Raw genomic sequence first — 27,703 nt, forward strand, 5'->3', positions numbered from 1 at the left:
GCTGGGCCGGGCTCCGCACCTCCGCCCCGGGCCGCTCCGCCCCTCAGGCGGAAGGGAAGCGGCGGTGCTGATGGCTGCGTGGCGCGGCGCCCTCGGCCTCGGCCTCGGCGTCCTTTGCCTGCTGCCGGTGCCCGGTGAGCGCGGGGCGGCGGCCGAGGGGGGCCGTTGGCGGCCGGGCTCCCTCCAACCGCCGCGGTGCGCCGCTTGGAACCGGCCGAGGAAGGGCTGCGGGGGGCCGGGCGGTACCGGGCCCTGCCGCGAGGGGCCGGGAGACGGGCGAGGGAGGAACCGTCCCGGGAGCGGCAGGAGGGGCGGCGTCGCCTCGCCTGCCAGCCTCGACGGAGCCTCTCGGCAAGCCCTGGTGGCGGGGATGTTCCGGAAAGTAAAGGGAACAACGGGTAGAAGTGGCCGAGTGCCATGGAAATGCAGGTCCACGATGCGCCTTTGCATCCCGTAAATGCCCAGGAAAGTGCAGCGTGCTCTTCCACGCGATTTTCAGGCTTGCGTGGGGGCTTGAAGAGACCACGGTGCTGGTTGAGGCTTTGCAGATGTAGCGCAGATGGCATCACCAGACGGTGTCTGCAGGCCTGTTTGCCTGGGTTAGTCCTTCACGCGTGTGCGAAGGCTTGGGAAGAGCTCCTCGATGGAGGCCAGGTACTTTGCAAGTGGCAGGTGTTCACCTTTGCTGTGCTCTGAAGGAAGTAACAGATCAGCAGACCCTAACACAAACGCTTGAAACATATTTAGGTGTTAACCTCGATGAGATGGTCAGTACGAGAGCAAAACTCGATACAGGAGTTACTTCTTTCATTACTAACTCTTGGATTTTACCTCTTTTCAGCTTTGGGCGAGGACTGTCAAGCATATCTTGATCCCCATAGCAAGGTGCAACGTGCAGAATCCTGTCCCAACTTCTGCTGTGGAGATTGCACGCGTCGATACTGTTGCTCTAATTCATTATTCAGATTTGATGAAGAACATCAATTGATGTGTAATCTACTTGATGGAAGGTATGAGGCAAATGGATTGTGTACAGTGGGTTCGAAGTATCAAAGCAAGCATCTTAATGGTAAAAACCTACAAAGGGACCTTTCAGCTCTATATCAGGCTCTGTTGGGGATCTACTTTAAGGCACGTAACTTACTTTTAAAGTGGGAGCAATGAGATAGACAAATTGATGCATGAACTGGCATGTGTTTTCTTGAGTATTTTCAAACACTTCTACTGCTCTGTTTCACTTTTCTTTGAGGATGACAAAATTAATCTCATTCTCTTTTTATACTCCATTACCTTTCATAAGTACTTGGAACTTGGCCAGGTGCTAAATATGTCTTAAATTCCACTTTTTGAGATGTATTATCTTCTTACAGGACCTCTGACTTGGGCAACCTGAACTTGCTTTTGGACTCCGAAGATTTAAGTGATTATGGCCCCAGGTAAGACATGCGAAGCACCAGCTTTTTAAATGTTATTTATTTGGAGGTTCTATAAATGTTTTTATATTTAGAGTTTTTTTATTGCATAGTCAGTCTGTGCTAGGAGAAAATGAAAACAGAAATATGGATTTGTGTGTTAAGTATGTTGAACACTCAAACTGGCGTACACCTGAGACTATTTGAAGAAACAGATAAGAAAGAGACTGGATCATGCTAATGATCCCCATATGCAATAGTCCATGTTCCTGTTACTGAATGGGAGTTTGTCTTCTGAGGCATGGGCATGCTTACTCTGTCTTTCTAAGAACTGATGGATTAAGTCTATAGTGGTTCTGTAAGAGAGGTGCTTTTGGTTGAAGCATCTCCTTCCTTTTTAGCATCTTTTGCACTTAGATTTTATCAATATTTCTTGTGCTATTTTGATGTCACATGAGATAAGTTACTTTCAGTGTATGCATTATGTTGGTGATTACAAGAGTCCTGCTGTAAAATGTTCCTGGTTCCCATTCTATGGAATAATATAAAGGAAGAACAAGAATTAATTATGAACCATATCTGCATATGTTCAAATAATTACAAACCTTTAGACTGCTAAATTTAGTAATGAATGTTACTGAACTGCTCAGATAATATATTTTAATTTTAATTTTAAATTATATTTTGAATTTTCTTTTTAGTTGACCTTGAGTATGTTTTCTTCTGAAAACACACCTTTATCAATTTCACATTGTCAGCATATATTTCAACAAGAAATTTGTTGTTCTCCATGAAATGATAAAAATAAAAAAGTAAAATGTAGCTGTGCTGGCTGTTAGATTTTTGACAAGGTCCCAAATGTGGAAGGATTTTCCCTAGGCAACTGCAGCGTTTTGTTAGCTGTCCCCAACGGCAGCTGGGTGAAGCTGCCGGGAGAATATCCAAGGCTGCCAAGTTAATTCGTCAGCCTGATGGTTCACTCTGACGTGAGGAACTGCTTCAGAACTGAAAAAGCAGAAGAAGCCATCCCCTGTCGGTGCTTAGACAGGGGTTTGAGCAGGTGGGTGCTCTTGGCTGGACTTGAAGGCTCAGGGAACCGAAAGAGATCCAGTTCACTTCTGGCGCTTCCAGAGGCGCCCCCCCTGGTTTAGCAGCCGAGGAATCCGTGCTGAGCCCCGCTGCTTGCTTTACTTTAAAAAAGAAAAGGGTTAAAAAAACACCAGCGGTTCCTCCACGCGAAGACCGGCGCAGGGCTCTCCGCTGAGGGGAGCCGAGGCACTGCCTGAGGTGACGCCGCCTGCCCAGCGCCCCCCCGGCGGCGTCGCGCTGGGGCGGGGCCAGCGCCGTGACGGGCGGGGAGGGGCGGGGCCGGGCGGCGGGCGCGGGCCGGGCGGCGGCGGCGGCGGCGGCGGCGGCGAGCATGGGGTAAGCGGGCGGCCGGGCCGGGCCGGGCGAGCTCCGTGCCCGCCGCGTCCCCGGCAGGAGGGAGGTGAAGGGCTGGCTGGGCTGGCTGCGGGTCCCGGGCGGGGAGGGGTGCTGGGGGCTGTTGGCGCATTCCCCGGGGCTGCGGGAGCCCCAGCTTTGCAGTCGCTGCTTTCCCGATGCGTTTTTAGCGGAAAGATAAGGAAAAAAAAACCACCCGACCCTTCCGATTCCCATCGTCGGGCCTGCGGAGGTGTTGAATATGTTTGAGGATGAAAGGGTAAATGTGAGGGTTCTAAGAAATGCGGTTTTTTCCATGCCAACGAGCATAGCTATCGCACAGCACAGAAAGAAAAAATGATTTTAAAAAGCCAAAATCACTACCGAGCCTGCACGGTTACTTAAGGAACTGTAACGGAGGGCCTCAGTCTTGGAGGTGCATCTGTAAATGACGGAAAACACTCAGCATGTAGTAGCAAAGCTGCTTTAACTATTTCTCTTCTCAGCTATGGCATGTCTCAGAAGATGTCTCACGGTGAGGAAAGGGGCCCTTAGGGATTCTCTCAAGCTTCTTCCTTTCAGTTGCACTACAGCTTTGAAAAATCAATGTGGTGTGCAAACACTTGGACTTAACGTCAGGCTTGTTTTCCAGTTAGGCTATTCTAAGTAACAACAAAGTTACAATTCATAATTTTTTCTTACAATAACAAAAAAAAGAAGTAGTTATGCACAGAAACACTGCTTTTGAAAAGCCATCTGAACGTGAGTCCAGAGGAAAACCACTCCCCAAAACTTTCCAAAGAGAATGATGACCTTGAATGTTTGATTTAGGATGTTTCAACATCGGAAATGAAAATGAACAGGACTTGGGTTACTCTTTCTGCCGTCACTGGGGCACCCAGTCACTAGTAGGGTACCCTCCTGTTACAGACTGCCTGGTAACAGAAGTTTTTTTTTTTCTTTTAAACGAGCAGTAAGCTTTTTTCCTTTCAGAAGAGCTCTCCTGTTTCTGCCTGCAAGGTATGCTCCACCCTTTAGCGCCATGCCAGTTTCTCTTAAAAGACATGTTTTACATTGCTTCTCAATGACAATGTCTATTTAATACTTGTCTGTGTGGCTGATGTCAGTCGAGATATTTTTTTTTGTATGGTCAGCAAGATGAACATGGTTGTTTACTCCTTGAACGGTTTATAACAGTAGAGACAACAAACAGCAGCTTCCTTTAGTGTCCTGCACAAATATTACCTTCGATGCTGCCCTTCAAAAAGAGGGGGCGGGATGTTTCCCAAACGGTACAGGCATTAAGGGTCAGAAAGCATTTAGTTCCTCATTCTTTCTCTGGCCATATTCCTATATCAAGTCACTGCTCTGACTAATTGCTCACAAATCCTAGCTTTTAAAGAGACTTTCATATCTATGAGGGCTTGTCACAAACTTTGTGGACTGGCCACTGGGCTGCGTGAGCTGGGTGGTCTCTTCTCCCCGCTTGGAAAACCTGCCACGATTATGGTGCGATTCTTTGGGACCATGCTAGGGAAGGGCTCGGTCTGGTGCTGCAGGCGCTCTTCCTGTGTCCTGTCCAGCTGAGCAGTTGGTAGTTCGCCTGCGCTCCTGCTTCTTTGCTGTATTTATTCTGAGGTCTTCAGCAGAAGTGCAAGTTCCAGTTTAGAGTAGGTTTCTTTTTATTACGGTCCTTTAATACCGATTTCCTTCAGTATTTAATATTGTGTATCAGGTGTTGTTGAGGCAGGGGTGCAAGGCACTTTGGGCAACTCCATGAAGTTCAAAAAGCAGGCAGTTACTATCCTATAATCTCCTTTTGGTCTTTTTTTACGACAATAAATGTTATTCCTTTGGAGTGTCATAACAACATACTTTCAAGTACTCGAAAGTATTGTGCTTCCCAGAACACTGCATTTAGAAGAAAATTAAGCATTTTAAGTGTACAAGTCAGCATTAACTCGGATTCACGTGTTTTCCATTATTAGTTTATTCCTAAAGATTATTTGGAGCTTTTAACTCACAGTGTAGGCATTGGTTTTATACCACTAAACTTGTTAAATTTGCCACCATTTTTTCCTTACATATAAGATGGATGTATACAATTTGTACAACTTCCGCTGTTGAAGAATGCATTGAAGGTGTTTCACTTTATTTTTCTTTGAATTGGATTAGCAAATATTGACTTTTCCCTGCTGTGTTCTGTTTTGGAAATAGATTGTGAGTAGTAAGGTTTAGATCGTTTCCTTCTCTCATTCTACCGTACTTAGTATTCCTCCTTTACGAAGCTGCAGAAGCAGAGCACTGGTTTGCTGTAACCACAGTTGTCATCATTTGCATTGGTAACATGTTTTTTTAGCCTTGGTATGCCAATTCTCCAATAGTGACCCTTACTGGAAAAGGAAATTAGATGACTCACCCACAATTCAACTAATTGTGAAATATTTGCGTGTTTAAGGAGGTGGGGCGATACAGAACATCTGTATCAGAGTTGCAGAGGAAAATAATGTAGTTGGCACAGCTGATGACCGGTCACTCTAAGTTGAAACAGAATTACCATTGTACACAGTTAGTTGGTCTCCATTTCTAAATTAATTTCTGCCTTGAAGTTATGTAACACACTGTAACGCCTTGAGAAAAGGCTGTTCGTCCTTACGTGGTGGGAAAAGGGAGGCGGAACAACAGCCTTCCTGGGAAGTCTCAGCCAACAGAGGACAGCCTTGTTAGACTCGGGTTGTGTGCGTTCAGCGTTTGTCGTGGGCTGATCTGTGTGTTGTCTTGAGACTTGGCTCCTCTGTGAAATGGAGAAATTTGTGTCGTTCTGCCCACCCTTGTTTGAAAAGCAGTGTCTGCAATGGTCTACTGTGTGTATAAGGTGGCAAAAACTGTACGCTTCTAACTGTGGAGGATGTGATTATCCTAACTTGCTGTCTCTCAATTTAGATGTTTTTAAGCACATGCGTCCTCCTTAGTCATGGTAAAAAATAGTGATGCTGAACTATACCCTGTTCTCTTCCTCTTCCACTATTGCTGTCAGGGACTTCAGTTCGTATTTTGTTGTGTATTTTGATGCTTCAGCATCTGTAATAGGTTTCCAATGATGAATTAAGAAAATTGTTATTTGGAAAATAACTTTTTATGCAAGCACTCTCTATTTAATATTCAGGGAATTTCTTTTCCAGTACTGGTCCTCAGTATTTTATGTAACAACCAAGTTAAACTGTATACAGAGCCCTCTCTGTATGGCTTGCATTCAGACACAGGCTTATCCCACCAAGAAATGTAAGCTGCTAGTCTAGGCACAGTTCAGATGTGGATTTGAAGCTATTTTAAAAAATGTTCTGTGCTTTTTACTAGCCTGAAAAGTAAATATAAGCTTGCACAATTTGTAATGGTAACTTGCATTATAGGGCACTTGTTTTTTGTCTCCATTGCTGACAAAGCAGTTGTGAGCTGCTATTAATGATTCTTCAGCTGCCAGCTTCAGGCAGGGGGCTTAAATGCTAGTGCAGGTTCGTATGCTCTGAAACCAAGATGGGAAGAGATTGAAAAATGCTGCTCTGGCACAAGAGGCAGATGTGCATGGTTGGGTTTAGCAGCATGCTCTTCTAACTACAGAAGGCCGTTTCACGGCAAAAAGCAAGATACTGTGTCTTTGCACGTTTAGGCCAGGTTGAGATTCATCACTTGGGTTAGGTTTAGCGGTTCGTTTTTTCTGTAGGTGTGTCCTTTGTTTCGGTATGTACTTATTAGGGTAGGATGTTTCTTCTAATTCTGTGGGCTTTGCTGTGCTGGTACAAAATAGAAGTCTGAAAAGAGTACATGTTTTGTGCACGGGTTGACTGTGAGCGAACTTGTGAAAGCACCCACAGACAGGATAGTCCTCAGATAAGGGTCCTACAGGCCAGGAAATGGAGAATCCTTGCTTCAAAACATGGTTAAGAGACCATGCTTGTTACTCAGTAAGATCTTTGAGCATGTGGGTTCCAAAGCTAGATCCAACTCTGCTGCTTCATGACCATGCTTCTGCAGAGGTCTGTTCTTATTTGGGCAATGTGAGATTTTCCTTGTTTTTTTGTTACAGTGAATAGCACGCTTTTCCCGATGAGGGGAAGAGTGAGAAAGCACATCAGTTCGTTATGGTCTAGGATAGTTCATTTACCTAATTGAAATTTTGCTCCTGTCTGAACACTCAGTTTCTGGCTTCTGTACGTATGATGACATATGGTTAACGTGTGGAAAGAGAAGGGTCTGTGCCAGTAAGAGCTGTGTTACATGGCAAGCAGAGCTGGTGGGTGTAACCTAGTTTGAACTTCCTTTGATTGCAGTTTCAGAGTGTTTGGTAAGTCGAACCCAAGCTGAATCTGCTAGAACTGCTTTTGTTTTAAACTTTAGCTCTCCAGCCAAGTCAATTTCTAATTAGTTGCTTAAATATGAGGAATTTTGGAACTGCTTTCTAGAACTAGTATTGGTGGTGTTGTATGCATAGTATTGCAGTTGTTGTTTATTGCAGGGAAAACTTTCTGCAATACTTAATGATTCAGTTGAACTTGTTCTATTAATTTGGTTGACCGTTTCGGAAAAATCCCTCTCATTGCCTTTATCTTGGTTTCAAATTTTTGTTGGCATGGGGGAAATGACATTCGGTACTGTTAAAATGGGATCCTAGCAATAGAATGGGAACTGGCTCGTACGTTTGCCTTATCTGTCTGTGCATATAATCGGTGTACATTCTCTTTTTGCTGCTAAAGGAGCATGCTAAGTCTGTTTATTGTCTGTAGAAGTGAGTGTTTTTATAGGGCTTAAGAACTGTTTTCATGCTGAAGGTTGAATGGACTTTTCTGAAATTGTCTTGTGACCTGCATGAAGTTAATGTTAATTCTTGTACTGTTGATGAAGGACTTCTGAATGCAGCTTTGACATTTCCCCTCTTCGTTACATGCATTTTTAATGTCACTTACCTATAGCAATTACTCTGAGCTGTCTACAAAGTGGATAACAGTACATTTCCTGGGAAGCACCCTGAGAAATTGTATTTTTAGTATGTGCTATAAAAGAATGTATGTAACTAGATATATTTAGTACAAGAGAACTGCTTAGAGGCCAAGAAGAGATGCTTGTGTACATTTTCTGTTAGAAGCTGTAGGATCTGAGTGTCAGATCTCTAAGTAAAATCAAAAGCTCTAGGAAGTTCCCTAGACAAAAGTTGTAGTGTGTGCCACTGTCATGAACACAGGCATGCAAAATCTTTCTTTACAATAGAGCTTATAAAATGTCACAAAACTAGGTGATACAAACTACTTAGGAGGTTTAAAAACTTGAATATTTTCAAAAGCTTTAAGTACATGCAGAGCATTTTACTTTTTTTATTTTTTCCAGTTAGTGTTTAAAGTTGAGATCTCCTATATGGAAAAACAACCGCCTTGAGAATTAACATTTACAAATAGTGCCTCTTAGATCTTGGGTTTGGTTTCACCTTTTTAATGTCAGTTGCATCTCATTCAGTACCAAAAAGCTAAAACAGGCACTAATCATATATCTCCCTTTATGTAAACTCATACATGGCTTGGATTATTAAACATACTTCAAAGGTAAGATGAGTCTGCAAGGTATGCTCAGTGCATACACAATTTAGAACTTTCCAGATGTAAGAGAAGGTGAGTAGAAGTGGAGTAGGCTGAGCAAGAGAGTGCAGAGATAGGAAAGGGCAGGGAGTCCTCTCTTCAGATTTACTTCCTGTGGATTTTGAGAAGTTGCAGTTCATCACTGTTACGGTAAAGCTGCTAGTGGGTTTGTATTTTGTTTTCAATTAAGTTATTGGCAAAAGTTAGCTTTTATTATGTGAGGAGAAAAAAGCAGGAAGTGTCAGTGAATGAGCTCAATGTGTTTATAAGTGTGTGGTTTATTTAGAGACTATGGTATATAATGTAGGAGTCCGAAGACCTGTGTGCAGACTGTGACACCAGCACAGTGTTCTGATCTTGGGCTGTGGCCACCCCGCTTTCTGCACCATGATGTTTGTTTGCAGAGTTCATGGGGTAAGGTGTATTTTTGGTGTGGTTTTTGTTTGTTTTGGGATTTTTGTTTGGTTAACTCCCCAGGAAGAATCTTTAAGCTACAGTCCTTTGTTTATTCATTTTCATGTATGTGTAATGCAGACTAACAATTGGTAAATAAAATAATATTTAATGCAAATATATATTTTTCCAAATATTTTCAGAGTCCTTTCAGACAAATTCATCACATGAAAGCAACTAAATAAAGCAGTGGTTTCTTTTAAGAAAGGCTTTCTGGAGTTAGTACACCACAGGAGTCTTTATACATTATGTGGAATATCTTACCTGCTAGAGCTTAAGACAGTTCACTGAGTAAAGTGAAAGGTGAGCACCATTCTAGCCTTCCTTGAGTATTATCTACATGAGTATTATCTAATTTCTAGTAGCCTTCCTGAGCTTTTTTCAGCAGCCTTACTATTGGGAGTCTCAGGGGGCTGTAATCATTCCTTACTGTGTGTCAGTGTTACTGAATATCCAGGAGGAAGTGCTCAGGGCAGTACTCCTTTGGTAGTAAAAGGACAGATTATATGCTTGCAAGTTCATATGGTTTTGCTTTCCGTAAATGTCATGGTACCTTGTGCTGTTTCAAAAAGTTAGTCCATGTGAACCCAAGAACTGGCAAGAAAGTTATGCTGCTGCTGTAGAGCTGATGATAAAAATGCCTGCAGCAATCCAGTTGTGTACAGTCCTTGGAAGGCTTTGTGAAGAACTGACTCATGTCTGTTGTTTCGCTCACTGGGCTGTTTCTGAAGGCTTATAATTTTGGTCTGCGGTAATCACACAGGATTTCAATATGTAGAACTGAATCACAGTGTTTACACGTACGAACACAGAACCACAGTCTGAAGTGGGTATACCTGTCACACCTCTATTATAAATGTCTCCATTCAGTTCTTTAAAAGATGCATGCAAAAGCGGTCATGTTGTTTTAGCAAAGATGCAGACAAATGATGAAAATAAAAATCACAGAGTGGTTTGGGTTGGAAGGGACCCCAAAGCCCACCCAGTCCCAACCCCCTGCCATGGGCAGGGACCCCCCCCCCAGCCCAGGCTGCCCCCAGCCCCATCCAGCCTGGCCTTGGGCACTGCCGGGGATGGGGCAGCCACAGCTCCTCTGGGCAGCCTGCAACAGGGCCTCACTGCCCTCTGAGCGAAGAATTTCTTCCTTACATCTCATCTAAATCTACCCTCTTTTAGTTTAAAGCCATTACCCCTTGTCTTATCATTACACCACCTGACAGGGTCCCTCTCCAGATTTCCTGCAGCCCCCTCTAGGCGCTGGCAGGCCACTGTGAGGTCTCCCCGGGGCCTTCTTGACTCCAGACAGATCAGCCGCAACTCCCTCAGCCTGTCACCACAGGAGAGTTGCTCCAGCCTCTGAGCATCTTTGTGGCTTCCTCTGGACTCGCACTAATAGTTTCATGTCCTTCTTGTGCTGGGGGCCCCAGAGCTGAAGGCAGGCTCCAGGTGGGGTCTCACACGCGATCCCCTTGCTTGCCCTGCTGCCCACGCTGCTGCTGGTGCAGCCCAAGGTGCCGCAGGCTTTCCGGGCTGCAAGCACGCATCGCTGGCTCATATGCAGGGTGTTTCTAAGAACTTGGTAATATGGATATGGCGATTTGTTTTTTTTTTACCCTAAGCTTTGTTATCATCACATTCCTTACTGGACACAGTAAAAAGGCAACGAGATGTTCTGTGAGAAGAAAAGTTTATTACAGTTAAGCAAATGGAGCTTGTGCTTCAAACTGACCGGTGTTTATCTGTTAGTGGCCAGCTGGGCTGCAGACGGGCTGATACTGTCCTCTTTCTTGTCATAACAGAACTGCATTTGGTCCTGAAAGATGAGGGCTCTGCCAGTTTCCTGCTGTGCTGTTTTTATTTGTGATGAGCAGACACATCTCCACTCTGTTTTCTCAATTTCTTAGGTTTGTTTGAATTTTGCCCAGGTTTTGGTAAAGTTCAGCAAGGTTCATTGGCTGCAGAAGTGAAGAATTTTGTTATTCTTTGTCAGGCCTCCTAAACTCTTCCCTTGACACAGGAAGAACCTATAAGACTTTTTTTTCCTCTGCTAATGTTGTTCAGTAATAACTAACTGAGTATAATGGAAATGTTAACTTCCCTGGTAAGAAAGCTTTCTCAGGGTTGAAATGGAAAACACTGTTGGCACTCCACGGCTAGCTGTAATCATAGTTAATTCTTGTTGCTGCACAGGTTCTGCAGCTGTCTAGTTTGTCGCAGGCAGTCGTGTGTGTCTTGTGAACAGTGCAATCAAGATGGTTAAGTCTGATGTGTAAATACATTCTGCACACTTCTCTCTATTTCTTCTTCAGTATATATTTGAATTTATATGATGAGTTATATAAATATTCTATATATAAATATATATTCCATGTATGATCTGGTAAGGAACCTGTATAATAATCTTAGGTCCATCATTTTGCAAAGGTGCAAATAAAAGTGACAAAGCATGTGTGCACCTCCATGGCTGTGCAGCTGTGTTGCAGTTACCTGTTTGTTCTCTCGGCAGTGTTTCTGACGTGGTTTCTGTGTCTTCAGGAGGCTGCAACAGTTCCTGCTTCCTGTTTTCTGTGTAAATGCTGAGGTGCGGTAACAGTAGGCAAACCACTGTAACAGACTTCGTGCTTCACTAATAAGTCTGTAGTGCTGTACTTAGTACTTCACAAAGTCAGCGCACAGATAATAACTCAAGTTAATACACATTCACAATCACAGATAAGTGTTGCTCAGGTTCTTGAAAGAGATTTGACACAATTTCATTGTCCAGGCTGTTGCAGAAGAAAAATGAAATTGATGGGACCTCTGCTAGGGAAAAAAAATGCATTTTAGGTTTAACCTGTTTTATTTGTCAACACTTATGTTCAGTGTCCAACTTACTGAGAGTTAAGTTGCTCTAGAAGACTGAGGTGAGGTCTTGTGAATTTGGGCTAGGGACAGAACACTTTTATTTTTATTTTTTTATTTTATTTTATTTTATTTTTTTGCCAGTGACTTAACCTTCTGGTGTAATTGATAATCCAAAATAATTTTTTATATTGGATGTCTGGTTGGTAGCTGAGTGAAAAATGCTGGAGGTTCTAGAGAGATGTCATTTTGTTTAAAGATGTTAACAGGAAACTGAACAGGAAGAAAGCTAGAAAGTTCTGTAGCCAAAATCTCTACGAAGAAGCAAAAACAGGATGGATATTAAAACAGCTGTCTACTCATTATTTTAGAGCTTGTTCTTCATTAAGAACTGACTTCCTGCAATTGTTTCCAAAACTGATGCATGATGCATGATGCATTTCATAAGAAATCCAAATGCAGGAGACTGGCTTCCCTGAAAGAAGGGCTTCAATGATTGCAGACTATAGCAAAAAAATCATGTAAATTAATACTTAAAACGTCTCAGATTCCAGTACTTTGCTTTTTCATTTCAGTATTCCTAAAAAGACATAAAATTGTCTGGATGTTAGGCTTCTAAAAAGGGACTTTCCAGAAAACTACATAACCTTTCCTATGACAGACAAACGTAGGCTTGTCACTGAGCATTTAATGCTGTACACGGTTACTTTTTTCTGTTTTGTGTGGTAAGCAGCACTTAGTCACCTCCGAAAGCTTTACGTGTGCCTCCGTCACCTGGTAGTCCTTACAGAGGTTAGAGGTGGTATGATCTTTGGCCTCTCCACACTAGTTTTTGGTGTTTAGGCAGTGTTTCTGTCTCCTGTAATTAGTATAACGTGCTCGTTGTTGCAGTACAGTTGGCGGAAATGCACATCTTTGAAACCATTTGAAACATGGCTTCTAACACAGCTGTTTTCAAATGCCAAGGAACCTGGCAGGAATCTGCAGCGTGGAGAGGTCAGCTCAGTACCGTGACTGTCCCTGGAAGCCTTCCTTGTGCATCAAGGACTTGCTGTCACTCGTAAGACAAAGGCATTTCATTTCAGGCATGCCTACCTGTATGTCCAAGTAATGGTTGGAAAATTAACCAGTGGAATGAATGAATGTGAAACCTTATCTCTGTAATCTTTTGGAATACGAGGGGACATGCAGTCACACCAAAAGAAGCAGGATTGCAGTCACACCAAAATAAGCAGGATCAAGTACTCACATTCTGTCTTGTTCATGGGCAGCGGAGAGGACGGCTTGCCAGGGGTTGACCAGCTTCCACTGATTTAGCAGGCCTGACCTTGTGTGGCACTGGATTTGACTGAATTTTATTTCTTATTCAAATGCATGAAATAGTACCACTAACAGATTGAAGGAAGAGTGCTGTGTTAGCTCCAGAAGGCTAGATTAAAGGGTAATAAATTTGTGTGAGGCTTACTTCTGCTGGTATCTTTCTTGCAGTTTTGGAACCCTTGTTGCGATTGGAATTACTGTTTTTGCAGTGATTGTAATTACTATCATTCTGTGCCTCACTTGTTCGTGTTGCTGTTTGTATAAAGCATGTCGAAGACCACGGCGTAAGTACCTGTATATTTACTTTCTTTTTCTTGTAATCACAAGACTATTTTTTTTCCCCTGCAAAATTATATTCCTGTAAGAGGTAAAAATAATGTTTCCTTACCTCTCTGCTACGGAAGTTGCAATAGCTAAACATTGAAATAAAGCATTTAAGCTGCTTTAAACATGACATAGCAGAGACATTTTTGAATGTCTTCTAAGCATTTAAGAAATTCCTCTATTCTCCCCCAGAATGTGTGGATTTTGTTTTTATATTTGTTTGGTTTAGGTAAATGAGGAATAGAATGAAAAATTAGTTTTAAATTTTCCCTAGTCTCTTAAAAATATACTTGAAAAATACACCTCAGGCCCAGCACCATAACATTAGTTGTTCAGGAGCTGAGTAAAACATCTTTACTGCCAAAAGATAAATCTTGCATTTGAAGAATGAGAAGTCTCCCTCACCACTATGACAGACTGAAAATAAGTAAATTTGCGTGTCCTTGGTGATCACTGGGAAAGTGGTTATTCAAATTGTTTCACAAGATATGTTCTTTATCACTGGTAAGGAAAATCACATATTTCAAAAGCAATGTTATGGTAGTACAAATCCTGCAACTTTAATATTTCAAATTCTCAGAATTTACAGAAAGCTTTTGTACTTTTAGGCCTGATGTTAGCTTAGTAGTGAGTCATTATACCATGGGAATTTTTGAAGTCAAAGCTGTGTTTTATTGATCATATCGATATGTAAACGTTAGAGCGACCATTTATAGGTTTGCTGTTCTTTATGTTGTATTTGAGTAATTTTGGAATACATTTTTAATGTTTTCTCTTTATTCTAAATATTTGACAAATAGAATGGTACTAAGCCAAAAAAAAAGGTTTGAAATACTGATTAATATGGACAAACAATATGCTGTTTAAAGCAGCATAATCCTCCTCTGAGAACAGATTACAAAATGAGTATTTTAAAGGGAAGCACTAATGAAAAGTTGTCTTGATTAAAATATTAATAAGAGCATTTCAAATATTAGCTGAGATTAGTCTGCATACAGTCACTGAAACAGTGAACGCGTTTTTATGACAAGATTTATATTTAAGTAGAATAAAAGCTTTCTTTTGTTGTTCCCTATGCGTAAAGTGGAATCTTGAGCAATGTTTATAATTGCAGCCTGAAGAAGAAGGAGATCTTGAAAACAAATTATTGTAGTCCATTAGAAATTGTTAATCTTCCCTTACTCCAATAAGGGAGATGAACCAATAACCCAATGTTAGCTCCTACAAAAAAATATGTGTATTTGCCTTTCTGTTATAATGTACAAAGATGTACTAACACATAGATGTACACAAACTACATAAAAAGGAAACTCATTTAGTCAAACATGGTAGGAAGCTCCTTGGCTAATAAAGGAGATCTTTATTACCTTTATCCTTTAAAACAGACAATAACTTTAAAAAATAAGCAGTTTTTTCCAGTCTCATACTGAATGATACATTGCTTGGCCACAGGGATGAGTTCCTGGTTTTTGAAAAGTCCAGGAAAAAATGTCTTTGTTCTTTGTGGTTGAGAAATAAGGAAATGGGCTGGGAGAGCAGCCAGTTTGTGAAGGTTTTTAGTACCACTTAGATCAATGGAAGAATATTTTGAGACATACATCTCTAAATCTTTCTGTGGAACTTCAGAAATGATATTGAGCAGATTTTGGAGCAAGAAAGTGATCTCAAGAGAAAGCATTTTTTACATTACTGTTGTTGGCTGTCCCAGGTGGTCTCCCAGAACCACCAGAACTAACCATGTTCCTTTTGATTGTTTGTAGCTGTAGTGACCACCACCACTGCCACTACGGTGGTTCACGCTGCCTACCCCCAGCCGGGAGTGCCACCCAGCTACCCAGTAGCGCCATATCAAGGATATCAGCCTGTGGCTATCCAGCCACAACCGGGAATGCCAGCAGCACCGTACCCCACACAGTATCCTCCCCCTTATCCCATGCAGCCATCAGGACCTCCAGCTTACCATGAAACAGTGGCAGGTAAGGCAAGAATGCTCTAAATGTTTCTTTCTCTTGAATAGCAAAAAAGATGGTGACATTGAAGCCAATCCTCTATTATTACATTTATTATGTTTTATATTAATGTAAATGTAAGCAAATTATTTAAAACTGGAGTTACAGTAGATATTAAATTTCATCCATATTGAAATTTCTCTATCACCATTTCTATATTAATCATTGCAAGAGGAGATGTAACTGGCATTTCATTGACAAAGTTTGCTGGTGTATCAGACAACCAGTGGATCCAGTAGAACGTTTTAATGATTCAGCTGAAATTTCATATTAAATAGTTAACATATGTATAGTAGTTAATACTTACTGAATGTTTTAATCTAAACACACACGGCTTTTGCTCGTAGTTCAGTAGTTTGCTAGAACAACCAGTCTGTGATCAACTTCAGATCAGTTTGCTGATGACTGGCAATTAGAATTATTGGAATATTTTTTTCTTATGCTTTCCTTCTTTCACAGCATTGCTTTCATGTACCTTTACTGTTGCTATGTCTAATTCTAGCTTGTTCAGGGAATAACTGTTCCCTGAAGAACTGGCTCATGACTATTCAGAGAGACCAAAACTATGCTGTTACGTATCCTAGGGTCTTTGAGTCCTCTTATGTACCACACTGTTCATCCTCCTACTTGGAAGGATGAACAAAGTTAGTTCAAGCAAAGTTAGTCTTGAATAGTAGGTCGTGCCCCTAGAAAGTTATTCTTTCATAACAACTCAAATGTAAAATGACTGTTCATGGTCTTACATATTTACAAACCAGTTATAAATTGAACATTAACAATGTGCAAATGAGTTCAGCATGTAAAAACACTGACTTTACAGGCATGCTTATTTTATTTTTCATTCATAAACTGTGAAGAAGCTGTCGATTTTAGGGGACTACCCCAAAGTGCTTTGGCTTCATCTCTATAGTGTGAGGGGCTCAAAGAAATTTTGCTTCTCCTACTCTCTGGTTTCTCAAACTGTTCCTCAATTCAGTTGTTTGTTAGTTCTTATTTTTTCTGAGAGAATCTTAAATCACTTTCCATGTTACCAGCTCTTTTCCTTATTTACCTTGTTTATTAGCCAAGGGCCAGCCTCTTAATTAGGTCATGTGTAGGAGAGAGAATACCTGCTCTGTCACACAGGAGCCAAACACACTGATCAACTTACAAGATCACTGAAAGATAGCCACATTCTAGGGATCTGATCAGGTGCTGTGTTATTTGAACTAACTTGTGCTATTTGACAGACCTGAAAATGAAAGTGCCCCTTGAAGCAGCTTGTCGCAGAATACTAGAAAATAAGGATATATTCTGAGTGGTACACTTAGTATATATGTCAAACTCTTTAATGTGCTTGGTAGTGGTGGGCCACTTTTTTTAATTAATTCTATTTTAATTTTGCAATTACCTTGTTGACAGTTATCAGAAAAGCACTTCCCCTGAAGGAATCCTAAGATGCTTTCTCTAGTCCTTTTTCTTTTGCCCATTGGTTTATTTTTACTTCTCCCCATAGTGTCAGGTGTATCTTGTTGTTTGTGCATCTCTGACTTCCACCAGATCGTTTTGTTGTGTTTTTTTTTTAACCTGTCCTCCCCTGAGAGCTATGTCCTTGTAGCTGCTACAATACGCGCATATGTATCACCTTTTTTTTTTAATCTAACTTTTGAAATGCAAGTGCTGTATGAGTTAGGGCAAACTACTTTCAAGTCCAAGTAAGATGCTAGTTAAATTGAACCTCTTAATCATGTACTTAAAACAGTTGTCATTTTAGATAGAAAATTCTAACGGTAAATTTTACAAATCCTGTTTTTTTGATTTGCAGCTGGTGCTGGAGCACCTTATCCAATCAGCCAGCCCCCTTACAACCCTGCTTATGTGGATCCTCAGAAGCCCACCTATTGAACAGACCTACTACCATGCTTCTGCATACAAAACTTTTTAAAATATAATTTGTTCTGTTTACACCGTGCAGCTGTAGTACATTATCCTGGAAGACAGCAATCCTTTGTCTAAGTAAAGTGAAAGTTAATTCATTTATATTTGTGGTTTTAAATGTTTCAAGTACTTCTACAAGAAGTTGTTCATTTATACCTCAAGCAAATACAAAAATTGATTTTGTTCAATATACAGTAAGAAAAGTATGAAGAAGGGGTGCTTCAGAAATAAGAACCACAATAACATTTATCGTGCAATAATTCTGAAGTGTGGTAGAAAGGAATGGTCAAATGAGCATTATCAAACGTGCAAAGCTGTAGTAATCTTTTGCATAGTATTAAGTCTGAGAAACTCTGTGATACATGTTCTGCCTGTTTTGAAGTTACTAGCATGAGGTAAGCTTCAACATAATACATTTCATTTATTGTTTAAAAAGGATTTTTACTTTTTTGAAGTGCATTTGCCTTCAGTAAAGGTAGCAATCCATGTTTTAATTGTGCTTGGACTAGTTGCATTATTCTGTGCTAAATAGCATGAGTTGGTTATTTTCTTGTTTTCTTTCTTTTTTTTTGTTTTCTTTCCCAGTTTTAAGGCTTAAAAAATGTGCCTTCATTGGGCACTTTCTCAGGCTGTTTTACTTTATAGCTAGAAATCAACAACAAAACCAAACCTTCTGCCATTCACTAGAACAAATAGATCAAAAGACGAAAACCCAAGAATTCTTCTTAAAAAATATAGGACAAGTACTTGGTTTGCTTAATAGTCATATGTTGTTGATGAGTTTGGGAAAAAAAATAGCACCTTAATCATATGTTAAGCAGAAGTGACTGCCAGTGTTCAGCCATTCCTTGTCACAGAGAAGGGATTCATTTTACAGGATATACATGATGTCAGAAGTAGACTTTTTTTTTTTTAACATTTAGGGTTTGTCACTGTCTACAACGGGAACCTAGAGATGACGCATCTTTATGAACCAAGTCTGCATCTGAATAATATGTGTGTCAAAAAAGAAATGCCAACCAAACTTGGAGTAGAGGTTTAGCCTCCCTTTTGTCTTCAACATTCCCATAAAGCCAAGTAGAGAACGAGAAGTAAGGACTATGAAGAGTGGTAGGATTTGGTCACAGAGCGGTAATATATTTTCAAGAACTATTAGCAGTGTTAGAAAGGCTTTTGGCTCTTGTACTGATCAAGTGAATCATGATTTTTAGTGTCCTGTACAACTCTACCTTTTCTAACATTGAAGTACGATTTGTTATTTCTCAGTAGAGCTGTCTGTAGAGTGTTGTATCTGTCACTGTGACATAACTAGTGAAATAATTTTGGCATATTTCATACACAGATTTTACTTGTTTAGAGAGGCCTTTTAGCCACTTGTCCTTGTGATTCTACATTTAGGGTATATTACTGTTTAAAAGACATTGAACTTACATAACTGATGACATTGTTTTACCTCATACGATGGATGGAAGCTGCTACTGTCAAAGGCAGCCTTATTTCTCTGATTTTGGGGGCCTTTTCCTGGGTTATTACTTTTTTTTTTTCTAAGAAAATCTTTAGGGCATTTCAGGAGAAACTTGTGGAAATTTTTTAACATTGAGAACCATGACAACCTATGCCCCTGTGTTACACCACTTCAAGAGTGTCTGAGTTAATAGCATGCGGTGGTACCAAGAGGCACCCACGGAGTGCATATACCTCTATGTTCCTCCCCTTTCCTGCCTTGCAAGCTGGAAAATCAGGCAATGCTTCCTAACGCTGTTAGGAGTTCTGTGGGAACAACCAGAACTGGACAGTGTCCCCTGTATGGAGGATGAAGTCTTTCCCTAGAAATCTGGAATATTTTTGTGTAGGAGAGCACTAAATAACTGCAGAAATAATCCCTTTTCTATAGATCCCCTACTCATGTGTTTATTTGTATAGAAGAATGGCAGAGATTCCAGCAACTTTGTTAGTCAGCTACCTGATGGAGTCCGGCCAGTGAAATGCAGCCAGCTGTTGGGCAGTTCTTGAAGCACAGGTGCAATGTTCTAGTGTTGGCCCTCATGAGGTTGTTACTTTGCACCTCTTCCTTTCCTCTGTCTGATGTGACAAAATGTATGGTTTGTGGTGGTGTTAGTAGGGTTATGTTTTGGATAAAAAAGGAAAATCTGCAATTTCATGACACATTGGCTTAATCGTCTGCCGTTGTCCATAAGGAAAAGATGATAGTAGGAAAGTAAACTAGCAACAATAAAAGTCCCCAGATCTAAAGTTTTGGGGTAGATGCTGTGCAGATCAGATAAATTGCCCTGAATATGACTGCACATGGAGTGGTGGGAGGAGATGAGGGATAGGGTTAAGGAGCCTGTTAATTTACACTTCTGTTTCAATGAACATCTGCTAATGTTGACTATATTCAAGTGAAGAGATGAATCATTAATACACAATGAACTATTTTAGTTGTGTTGTTACTACTTCAGTTAAAAAATTGGTTGAAGGAAGAGAAAATGGTTTGCTTTCCTCATTTCAAAATCGGAACACTTAATCGGGTCTTTTCTTACTAATGCATTAATCAACATTATTGATACGGCATAGGACCAAATTTTATGCAGTTATTGCTGTGCAACCCAATTAAATTTGTTTTCATATAGTTAAGTAAATGGGACAGTTATAGAAATGATGGAGAACTTGTACCTTAAACTTGTTCAAGTACTGGTAATGTGTCAGTCCCATTTGCTAACGTCTTTACATCAAACTAGTTACCCACAGTACTGTAGGGAAGGGGTAAAGGAATTCAAATTTTAAATGTTGAAAGAGTGTATGTTCTTTTTTTTTTTTTAGTTCTGTAAGTGCCTTTGTTTCAGAAATGTTTTGTGAAATTAAATACAGTATAATATTCTGTTGGACTGAATTTACTAGATAATCATTGTTGACTTTTACATACTGTAAACTAGCTTTGTATGTTGTTTGTAGTTCAAACATAAGTGTTCTAAAGAAATGGTATAAACTCTATGCACCTTTGTAATAAATGCAGTGTTTGAAATATATTCTATTACTTTTGTTTTCTCAGTGTGTCTGAGCGCTAAGTGAGTATTTACGAGTGTATCTGCAAAGCTACATTTTACTTAATTGTGTTTGATAGCAAGTGTATTTTAAGTTATATTGTGAATATAACTTTTTGGTAATAGAGTCTGAAGCCTAATCAAAATTACAAAGTACAATACAAAGGAACAACAAGATGAGCTCCTGAATGATATTCTGACGGTGTGCTTCAAAGCTAATCTAAAAGAACTGCTTCTGAGGTCTTGTCTAGACGATACTTGAATGCACTAGCTAACAAGTCCCAAGATACTTGAAAAGTCTACTGTAGACTAGATGATAGACTCCAAAAAAATTTATTATTGAAGTCTAATGTCCTTTTCTCAACACATTTTGACTTGCCTGTCAAATATCATATGCCTTGTTTTTCAGCTACACCAGTTTAGTGATGCTTTCTAGTCTCTGTGAAAACATTTTAGCTGATGTTTTTTGGTGTATTTTCCATTGTTTTTCTTAAAAAAAAAAAAAAATTGAAAGCATTAGTCCTGAGGCATTAGTTGTTCAGTTGAAAATATTTGCGTTGGGTGGGTCAAGGATGCTTTTTGTAAGATACCACATTGTAGTGAATTGGTTGATACTTGGTAATCATTATTGTCTTGGATTGACAGCTAAGTTTCCAGTGTAGGATTTAGTTATCTACATATTTACTTTTATTTCACACTTTAATTTTATTTCACATTTTCTCAACTCAATTTCTTTTAGTTAATTTTTGACAGCAGACGAAATAATTGCTGCAATTAAAATAACTTTTGGATCAGGTACTTTTCATTCTAACATTTCTTCCTCCTGCAGCTGTTTTCCATGGTTCATTCTCCAATGTCACTTTGGCCCTGGAATCAGGTAGGATCTGCTTTGTAGACTGCTGGGCAGGTGTTGCAGAACAGCTGCGATGTGGAGGAGGTCTTTAGCAAAGCAAATCATTTATCTACATCCTCAAAATACCAATGTACATTCCCATTCCTGTTTTGTGTTCTCTCTGCTAGGAAACTCAGCAGTTATGCGGCTGGAATATAACAGCCAATATGAAAACAGACCAGCAGTTTTCCTCTAGATAGTTTCAAAAATAGGCCACCATTTGAGCAGCTGCTCAGAATAGCATTCCAAATGCAAGCATTAGAACTAAAACTTTTAAGATTAATGCCAGGTGAACTACATTTACCTGCTGCAGGGAGAAAGCACTCAGCACATTGTTAGCTGTTTGCAGTTAAACTTCATACAGAGAGTGTTTACCCTCACTCTTAGAAGAATTTTGATAAACTTCAGCCTCACTGGGGTTGTAGGTCTTTATAAAGTCACAGACCACCTTTTTGTATCAGTCTGCTAAATTATAATCAATGAGATACAGCTCTTCAACAATTTAAACAGAAGTTTGCATTCATAGCAGATAATACAGTCCTTACACAGGCAAATTAGAAGTCCTGTAATTGACCTTAATATATTAAACAATACAGACTGTAACTAACACTAAAACATTATTCTCTGGTTAAGATAACTGACAGTTAAATAGTCTAGCACAGGCTAACCTTGCTTAAGCAATAATTTGCACAAGTGCGATTAAGATGAAAAACAAGTTCCACAACTCAGGTCAGATGTTTTCTGCAGTGTTTTTTATTTGCCATCTTCACCTATTACAGTTTGGCTTTTAAAAATGTGAGGCCCGACGTGATACATAACAGATGTTGTTTGTCTTGTCTGTAGAAATTTGTGGACTGGGTTAGGTGACCTACAGAGGTCCCTTCCAACTTCAGCTAGTTGATGATTCTGAATTGCAGGGAATAAGGTGCTATCTGTGCATGTTCCATAAATGTTTTAATTGGTGAAGTAGCATTTACTTTATCTGTGTACCTAGCTTTAGCAGAAATAAACTGTTCCGTGTTTGAATTCATTCAGTGCATCAGGTCCCTGGATCACCACAGGAAGGCACTTAACCAATGCAGCGATACGGCCTCCTGAACTGTGACTGTTCAACCAGAAGTGTCAGTACGTCGTAAAATGCAAGTCGGCAAGGCCATCCTCCTCCTTTTTGCATACAATGTCTGAGTAATAGCTAAACTACTAGAAGCAATTGCTGCCTTCGTCCAGTTCTTGCCTAGCTCTAGCCCCGTCTGCAGAGCTCAGCTCACCGAGGGGGGAAAGCCAGCTATACTTAGCTCAGCTATCAGAGGGGAAGTGAAACAGCAGGCTGGCTGCTGCCAACTGATGAATGTGATGGTCATGTATAGAACATGACTAGTTTGTGTTGCTTAATGCTTCAATATTCACTCCTATGACAGTGCTTGTTGCTGGAGTAAATTCCTTTTCTCAGAGAAACAGTTTATCTGTAACATGGGAAAATAGGAACTGGCCTTGAAAAAGAGCTGCTGTGCTGTAAATTCTACAGGGAGTGTCTGGTGAGAGCAGTCTGAGTTCTGTTACTTTTGGGTCATAGTTTGCAAGTTTTAAAAGCTGCCCTTCAATTTAATACCATGATGTTACTATCACTTCTATTGGCAAAGGTGTGAGGTGGTGTTTTTGTTTGTTGTTTTTTTTTTTTAATACAGCCTCCAGAATACCCCAGATTATACCACTTTAAAGTCAAAAGTAGGATGAAAATGATCAGAGTGTAGACATAACATGTTAGGGTGTTGTCTGTTAGAGTGGGTGGATGGGAAGGAATCCAGTGCCAGAAGGGAACAATTTATGTGTATTTTCCTAGCATTTTCTCTACAGATAACACTCCTGTTTATATGAAGTTTAGCAGTAATACACATCTTCCTCTTACCAAGCTGTCCTTGAGATGAAGCCAGGAATTTCTTAAACCAGTTTTTATAACTTTGGATTGCTTCAACAATTTGGGATTCCTTAACTCCTTTTAGACCAACCTCTTCTAACAGCTCATTTCATCTGTCCACCCAAAGAAGTGATTTGAATTCATCTTCTCTCTGTATGCTCAAATTATGTTTATAGAAATTAGGTGGTGGAAACAGCAGAGAGCACTTAAAAACTGATGGCAGGTCGCTGCATTTTGGGACAGTGTGACAATCACAGGTTTGATAGGACAGCTCTACGCTGGCCCTTCTCAGCAGACTGAGTGCCAGCTACTGCTTTACAACTGTTCACAAGACTTTTTAAAGAATCATCTTCATGTTTATTTTGGCTTTTGAGTAAAGAAAGGGTCTTTAATTTACATTTTTCAAGCTCTTCTCTCTAATCCTAAAGGCCAGGACTTGCCTTTTTTTTTTTTTTTTTTAAAGTGTACTAGTTTTACATCATGCTGAAACTTCTGTAGTTTGTCCAGTGCCACGGTGGTGCTCTTAAGGTAGTTACTATGCAAACATACATGAACTCAGAAGGAAAGCTTTGCTGTATGTGCCTGTGTCTTTCCCCACTGTAGTCAAGCAGGAAAACAGCAGTTCTCCAGCTGCTCTAAAGGGCCTTTTGAAGCCTGTTACTGAGAGGAGCTGCTGGCAGCTTGTGGATAGAATTTATCACAGCAACCAGCAGCCCACAGCTGGTGGAGCTCTGTCAGCTGTTGCTCAAAGTGGAGGATGATCCCTGGGCTGCGTTGTGGGAGGAAGGAGTGAAGCTTTGTACCTAGCAGCTTTGGCCCGAGAGAGATGCTGGATTACTGCACTAGCTATTCCTGTACAGCTGTTTCTGGGAAAGTTCTCTTCAAAAGCAAGAGCCCAGCCAAGAGCATGTTTAGCACACTGAGCAGGATACAGCCTCTTTGGGTTAAGACCAGAGAACTGGATGGTTCCCAGTTTTCCAAGGGCTTGCCTCCCACTGTAGTACTCTCTCCCCTCTTCATTCTGGTCCTTGGATCCAGGCTTGTTTTGAATATGAGCGTGTCCCTCTTGTGCACCAGCACTGCAAAAGGTGATGTAAGGCAGCTGCCTGCTTGGACCTACCAGTACAGCACGTGGGGCTGCCCAGCCTGGGTGCCAGCCTAACGCCCAGAGCAGCTGCAGAAGCCAAGAAAGCTTTGCCTGGAAGGGTCCTTTCTATAGCTTGATCCCTGCTCCACATCTTGTAAGTAGCTTTGAGCACATTTCACTTCTTGGTGCAAAAGAAATTCTGTGGCATGTATTTTCTCAAGTCCAGCCTTGTCCAGAGGAAGAATGCCCTAGGGAAAGGAAGAAGGGAACCAACTGAGACCAGCCCAACGGCCAGCTCTGAGCCCAGAGCCATATGTTCCACTCTTCCCTCCTTCCTGCGTGGAGCAACAGCTTTCAACCCCCCTCACCTTCAGTGCAGAGAACGCAAACCAGCACCCATCCAACCCCAGGGAGATGAACTGAAAAGGTATATGCTCCATGGCTTGCTCTGGCCCCAGGCAGTCCTAATACACCTCCCACCTGCTGAAGAGGATAGTAGGGGAAGGTATAGTGCTAATTTAGTTACACAGCAGATAAAAATAATAAACAGCTTAGGGTGATAAAACAGTAAGAGACCAAAAATATTAGACTCTAAATTAAGAGCACTGTTAACAGTACTCTTTGCTGCCCAACTGTAATCCTGTCTTGGTAGGAGTCCCTCTTTCCTTAGTGCAGGTTTGTTTTTTTTTTTTGCCATCACAATTTGCTCAGCTGTAATATGATGTCTGTTAACTGCAAAATCTAGGAATATGAAGCTGTAGTTTCTTTCATAAGCACTAAAATTGGCACACTGTCCTCCTTGTAGTGAAGTACATACAACATTAAATTCAATCCTAGCTTTCAATTGCTTTGTTTTAACTTAGTCTACTATCTGTATCTCATTTCTCCCCTACTTCCTTACAAACACTACATAAGGTCAGTTTTGGCCTAAGGAAAGGTTTGTTCCTTCTTTTGAGATGCCTCATAAATGCACCTTTCACTTAAAAATTGAAAAAAGTTCAATGTTTGTTAAAAGAAGGTATAATCCATAGCTTCCTCTATTCAATTCTAGTGTTCTGTAGAATTAGAATCAGGTATCTGTCAAAAGAAAAAAGCATTCCAAGGTAAAAACAAACCTGTAGGCTCATTTTAGTAGCACTTACACTTCTGCTTCTAAGATCTAAGGTTCAGCCACTACCAGCAGCTAAGTATGGCAGCTGATAATCATACACAGTTGAAAGGGTAAAGCAACAATTCTTCCTCCTGTCATTTGTTCTGTATCCTAGAAGCACTCGTTCATTTTTACTACAACACAGATGCAAATACCACAACCCAGAAAACAGTCATTCTGCACAGATTTAAACATCCCTCTCTTGCCTAGTAAGACAAAAAAAATTAGCCTAAATGTTTACCATCCTATTCTTCTAAGGTAACTTTTGGAAAAAGTTCTACTATTTTTTGTTTTGGCATCCTAATAGTTATACTTTCAGCACATTCACAGATTTGAGGGAAAAAATGAGTGATCTTGGATGATTATTACAGGACTTTGGTGAATTTCTTGCTCAGAACTGAACCGCCAACTGTAAGTTATTTCTACAAATTTATAAAAAGCACAATAAACAATTTACTAATATCAACATGAAAATGTGGAAGTCATGCAAGAAGGTGCTAACAGCTGCAAAAGAAACAGAACAAATATTTTTAGAAGACTTTCATATGAACTCAGTGATCACAAACACCTCAGGACATTCAGCATCATAAATTTAGCTGAAATTTAGCTGTAATCACAGTAAAATGGAAAACAAAAAGTTTCCATTCTATTTACAGCTGTTTCATGAAGAATGAAACCCAAGCAGAACCATTCATAACCCCTTGGGTGGTTTTGCACAGCAAAACAATACATTGCAGTATCATTTTCCTTACATCAAAATTTCTTTGCTTTCGGGTTCATTTGGATAGCATAAAATCACAACAAAGAAATACATTTTTGTTGTGCTGCATTTGAGTGCAACCTTTAGATTATCACTTAATAAAACAGCTCATTTAATTTTCAGATTGGCACTGATTATTATGATTTAAATAAGGAAGGACAGAGACCCTTGGTAAACATTAGCTAACTGGAGTCCATTCCCTGATCTTCCACTTCTGGCTCGGGAGGATACAATTCATCCAACATCAGCTCTGCAACAACAATAGAAAAGCACAGTTTTAGAGAATTATTTTTGTACTTGATAAAATTATAGCTGGGAGTTGTTTGTATTTCAAAAAAAAAAAACTTCCTCTAGAAGACTATATCAAATAGACTTTTTCAAGGTTTAAATGTAAAGAGGTCTTTATATATGTGTTTTGTCATACAAACTTTTCCCCCCTCCTCCTCTTTCCTTTAAGGCCTAAAAGTAAGGAGAGAGCTATCTTGGACAACCAAATTTAGTTACCAGGGGAAACATAGTGAAGAGTACTTTTTATTAATAGTCTTAGATAGTTCTTAAAAAAAAAAAAAGGTTTTAAGCCTTATTGTTGTAAACTTATTTTAAAAAGCCACTTGGACAAAAGCATCGTATTTTGTGATTTGCAGGAAGAACCTGACTGGTAAGTACACATGTGCAAGCACATGTATGCACCACCATCCCCAAAATTGTAAGCTGTTACACTCTTTTGGTCCATTTCCAAGCACAGCTAGACAAGGTGTTAGGAGAAGTTCCAGAAAACTTTAGGACACTCTAAGCAGAGTAGAACAAATACATAGCATGCTGTTTAGTCTCTTCAGAAAAGTTAGTTAGCACTTGTGGCGTGCTTGCATGACCTGCCTTACTGATGCAAAATACCACCACCGAAAGATTTATCACACGGACTCTTAGTAAGACCATGGTGTCTTATAGCAAACCGCATACTGACATGAGAGCACAGTCCTCACATTAGCTCTAAAATATGCATGGAAATAATGCCATGAGTGAATGAAGAGGTGGCATCCAGGTACAGGGAGCAGAGACAATTTCACTAGATTTGCTCTGCAGGAAATAGACACGAAGTGTGCAAAGCAAGGGTAAAGTCCGGATGTTACATGGGCTAGAGAAGCTTTTGGGGTAATGGAGGAAGGGTGGGGTGGAAGAGGGACAAGGAAGATGTTAAGGGATGCAGGAAAAAAACAATTGCAGAGAGAAAGCGTAATGCTAGTTGGAAATTTGGAGTAATTTAAAGTGAGGTAACATACAGTGTAGATTGTTCTACTGAAGGGAGGGCGAGCAAAGGATTTTGTTTGATCAGACAGTAGGGACATCTATGGAGAGAAGAAAGGAAACTAGTGATTTGGTGTAATGAAGCTTGAGAAGCTCTAGATTACGGACCACCCTTTCAAGTCTGATCAACAAAATATCCACATTAATTGGTACATAGTACTTGTTAAATGAGGAATGAGACAGAAGTGGAATTTCATTCACACAATAGAGAAGACAACACAGCACAAA

At 40.4% G+C, this 27,703-nt stretch overlaps 2 protein-coding genes across 5 annotated transcripts in view; one reads left to right on the top strand and one right to left on the bottom strand.

The window, feature by feature from the left end:
- On the top strand, positions 1-20,351 carry SHISA5 (shisa family member 5). 3 transcript variants are annotated; one of them, XM_080606694.1, is made up of 6 exons: positions 1-134; positions 842-1,010; positions 1,371-1,436; positions 13,241-13,356; positions 15,157-15,372; positions 17,210-20,351. In XM_080606694.1, exons 1-6 carry the CDS (start codon positions 71-73, stop codon positions 17,287-17,289), a joined length of 711 nt encoding a protein of 236 aa, XP_080462820.1. In that variant the 5' UTR covers positions 1-70; the 3' UTR covers positions 17,290-20,351. The 3 variants fall into 3 exon arrangements, with proteins under 3 accessions (XP_080462820.1, XP_080462821.1, XP_080462822.1); XM_080606695.1 differs by lacking the exon at positions 1-134 and adding an exon at positions 269-654; XM_080606696.1 differs by lacking the exons at positions 1-134; positions 842-1,010; positions 1,371-1,436 and adding an exon at positions 2,749-2,837.
- The window catches only part of ATRIP (ATR interacting protein), an 18,877-nt gene continuing 11,246 nt past the window's right edge, over positions 20,073-27,703 (bottom strand). The window contains exons 13-14 of one of the 2 annotated variants that reach the window (XR_013955715.1): positions 24,629-26,420; positions 20,073-24,508 (exon numbers count right to left, since the gene is read on the bottom strand). Coding sequence is in view for 1 of the 2 variants with exons in the window: in XM_080606636.1 (XP_080462762.1) it covers positions 26,353-26,420 (68 nt within the window). In the remaining variant the exon portion in view is untranslated. Of the gene's footprint in view, positions 26,421-27,703 lie in introns of both variants that reach the window. The other variant, XM_080606636.1, reaches the window with a different exon arrangement.

Source organism: Anser brachyrhynchus (genome assembly GCF_964034855.1).
Source record: "Anser brachyrhynchus genome assembly, chromosome: 10".
NCBI lineage: Eukaryota > Metazoa > Chordata > Aves > Anseriformes > Anatidae > Anser > Anser brachyrhynchus.

What these genes read in the sequence shown, in the direction of transcription:
- SHISA5 (XM_080606694.1), top strand. Translation starts at nt 71, where the DNA reads ATGGCTGCGTGGCGCGGCGCCCTCGGCCTCGGCCTCGGCGTCCTTTGC. An exon ending in TGTAATCTACTTGATGGAAG is followed by an intron (nt 1,011 to 1,370) that starts GTATGAGGCAAA and finishes ATCTTCTTACAG; the next exon opens with GACCTCTGACTTGGGCAACC. An exon ending in TTAAGTGATTATGGCCCCAG is followed by an intron (nt 1,437 to 13,240) that starts GTAAGACATGCG and finishes TCTTTCTTGCAG; the next exon opens with TTTTGGAACCCTTGTTGCGA.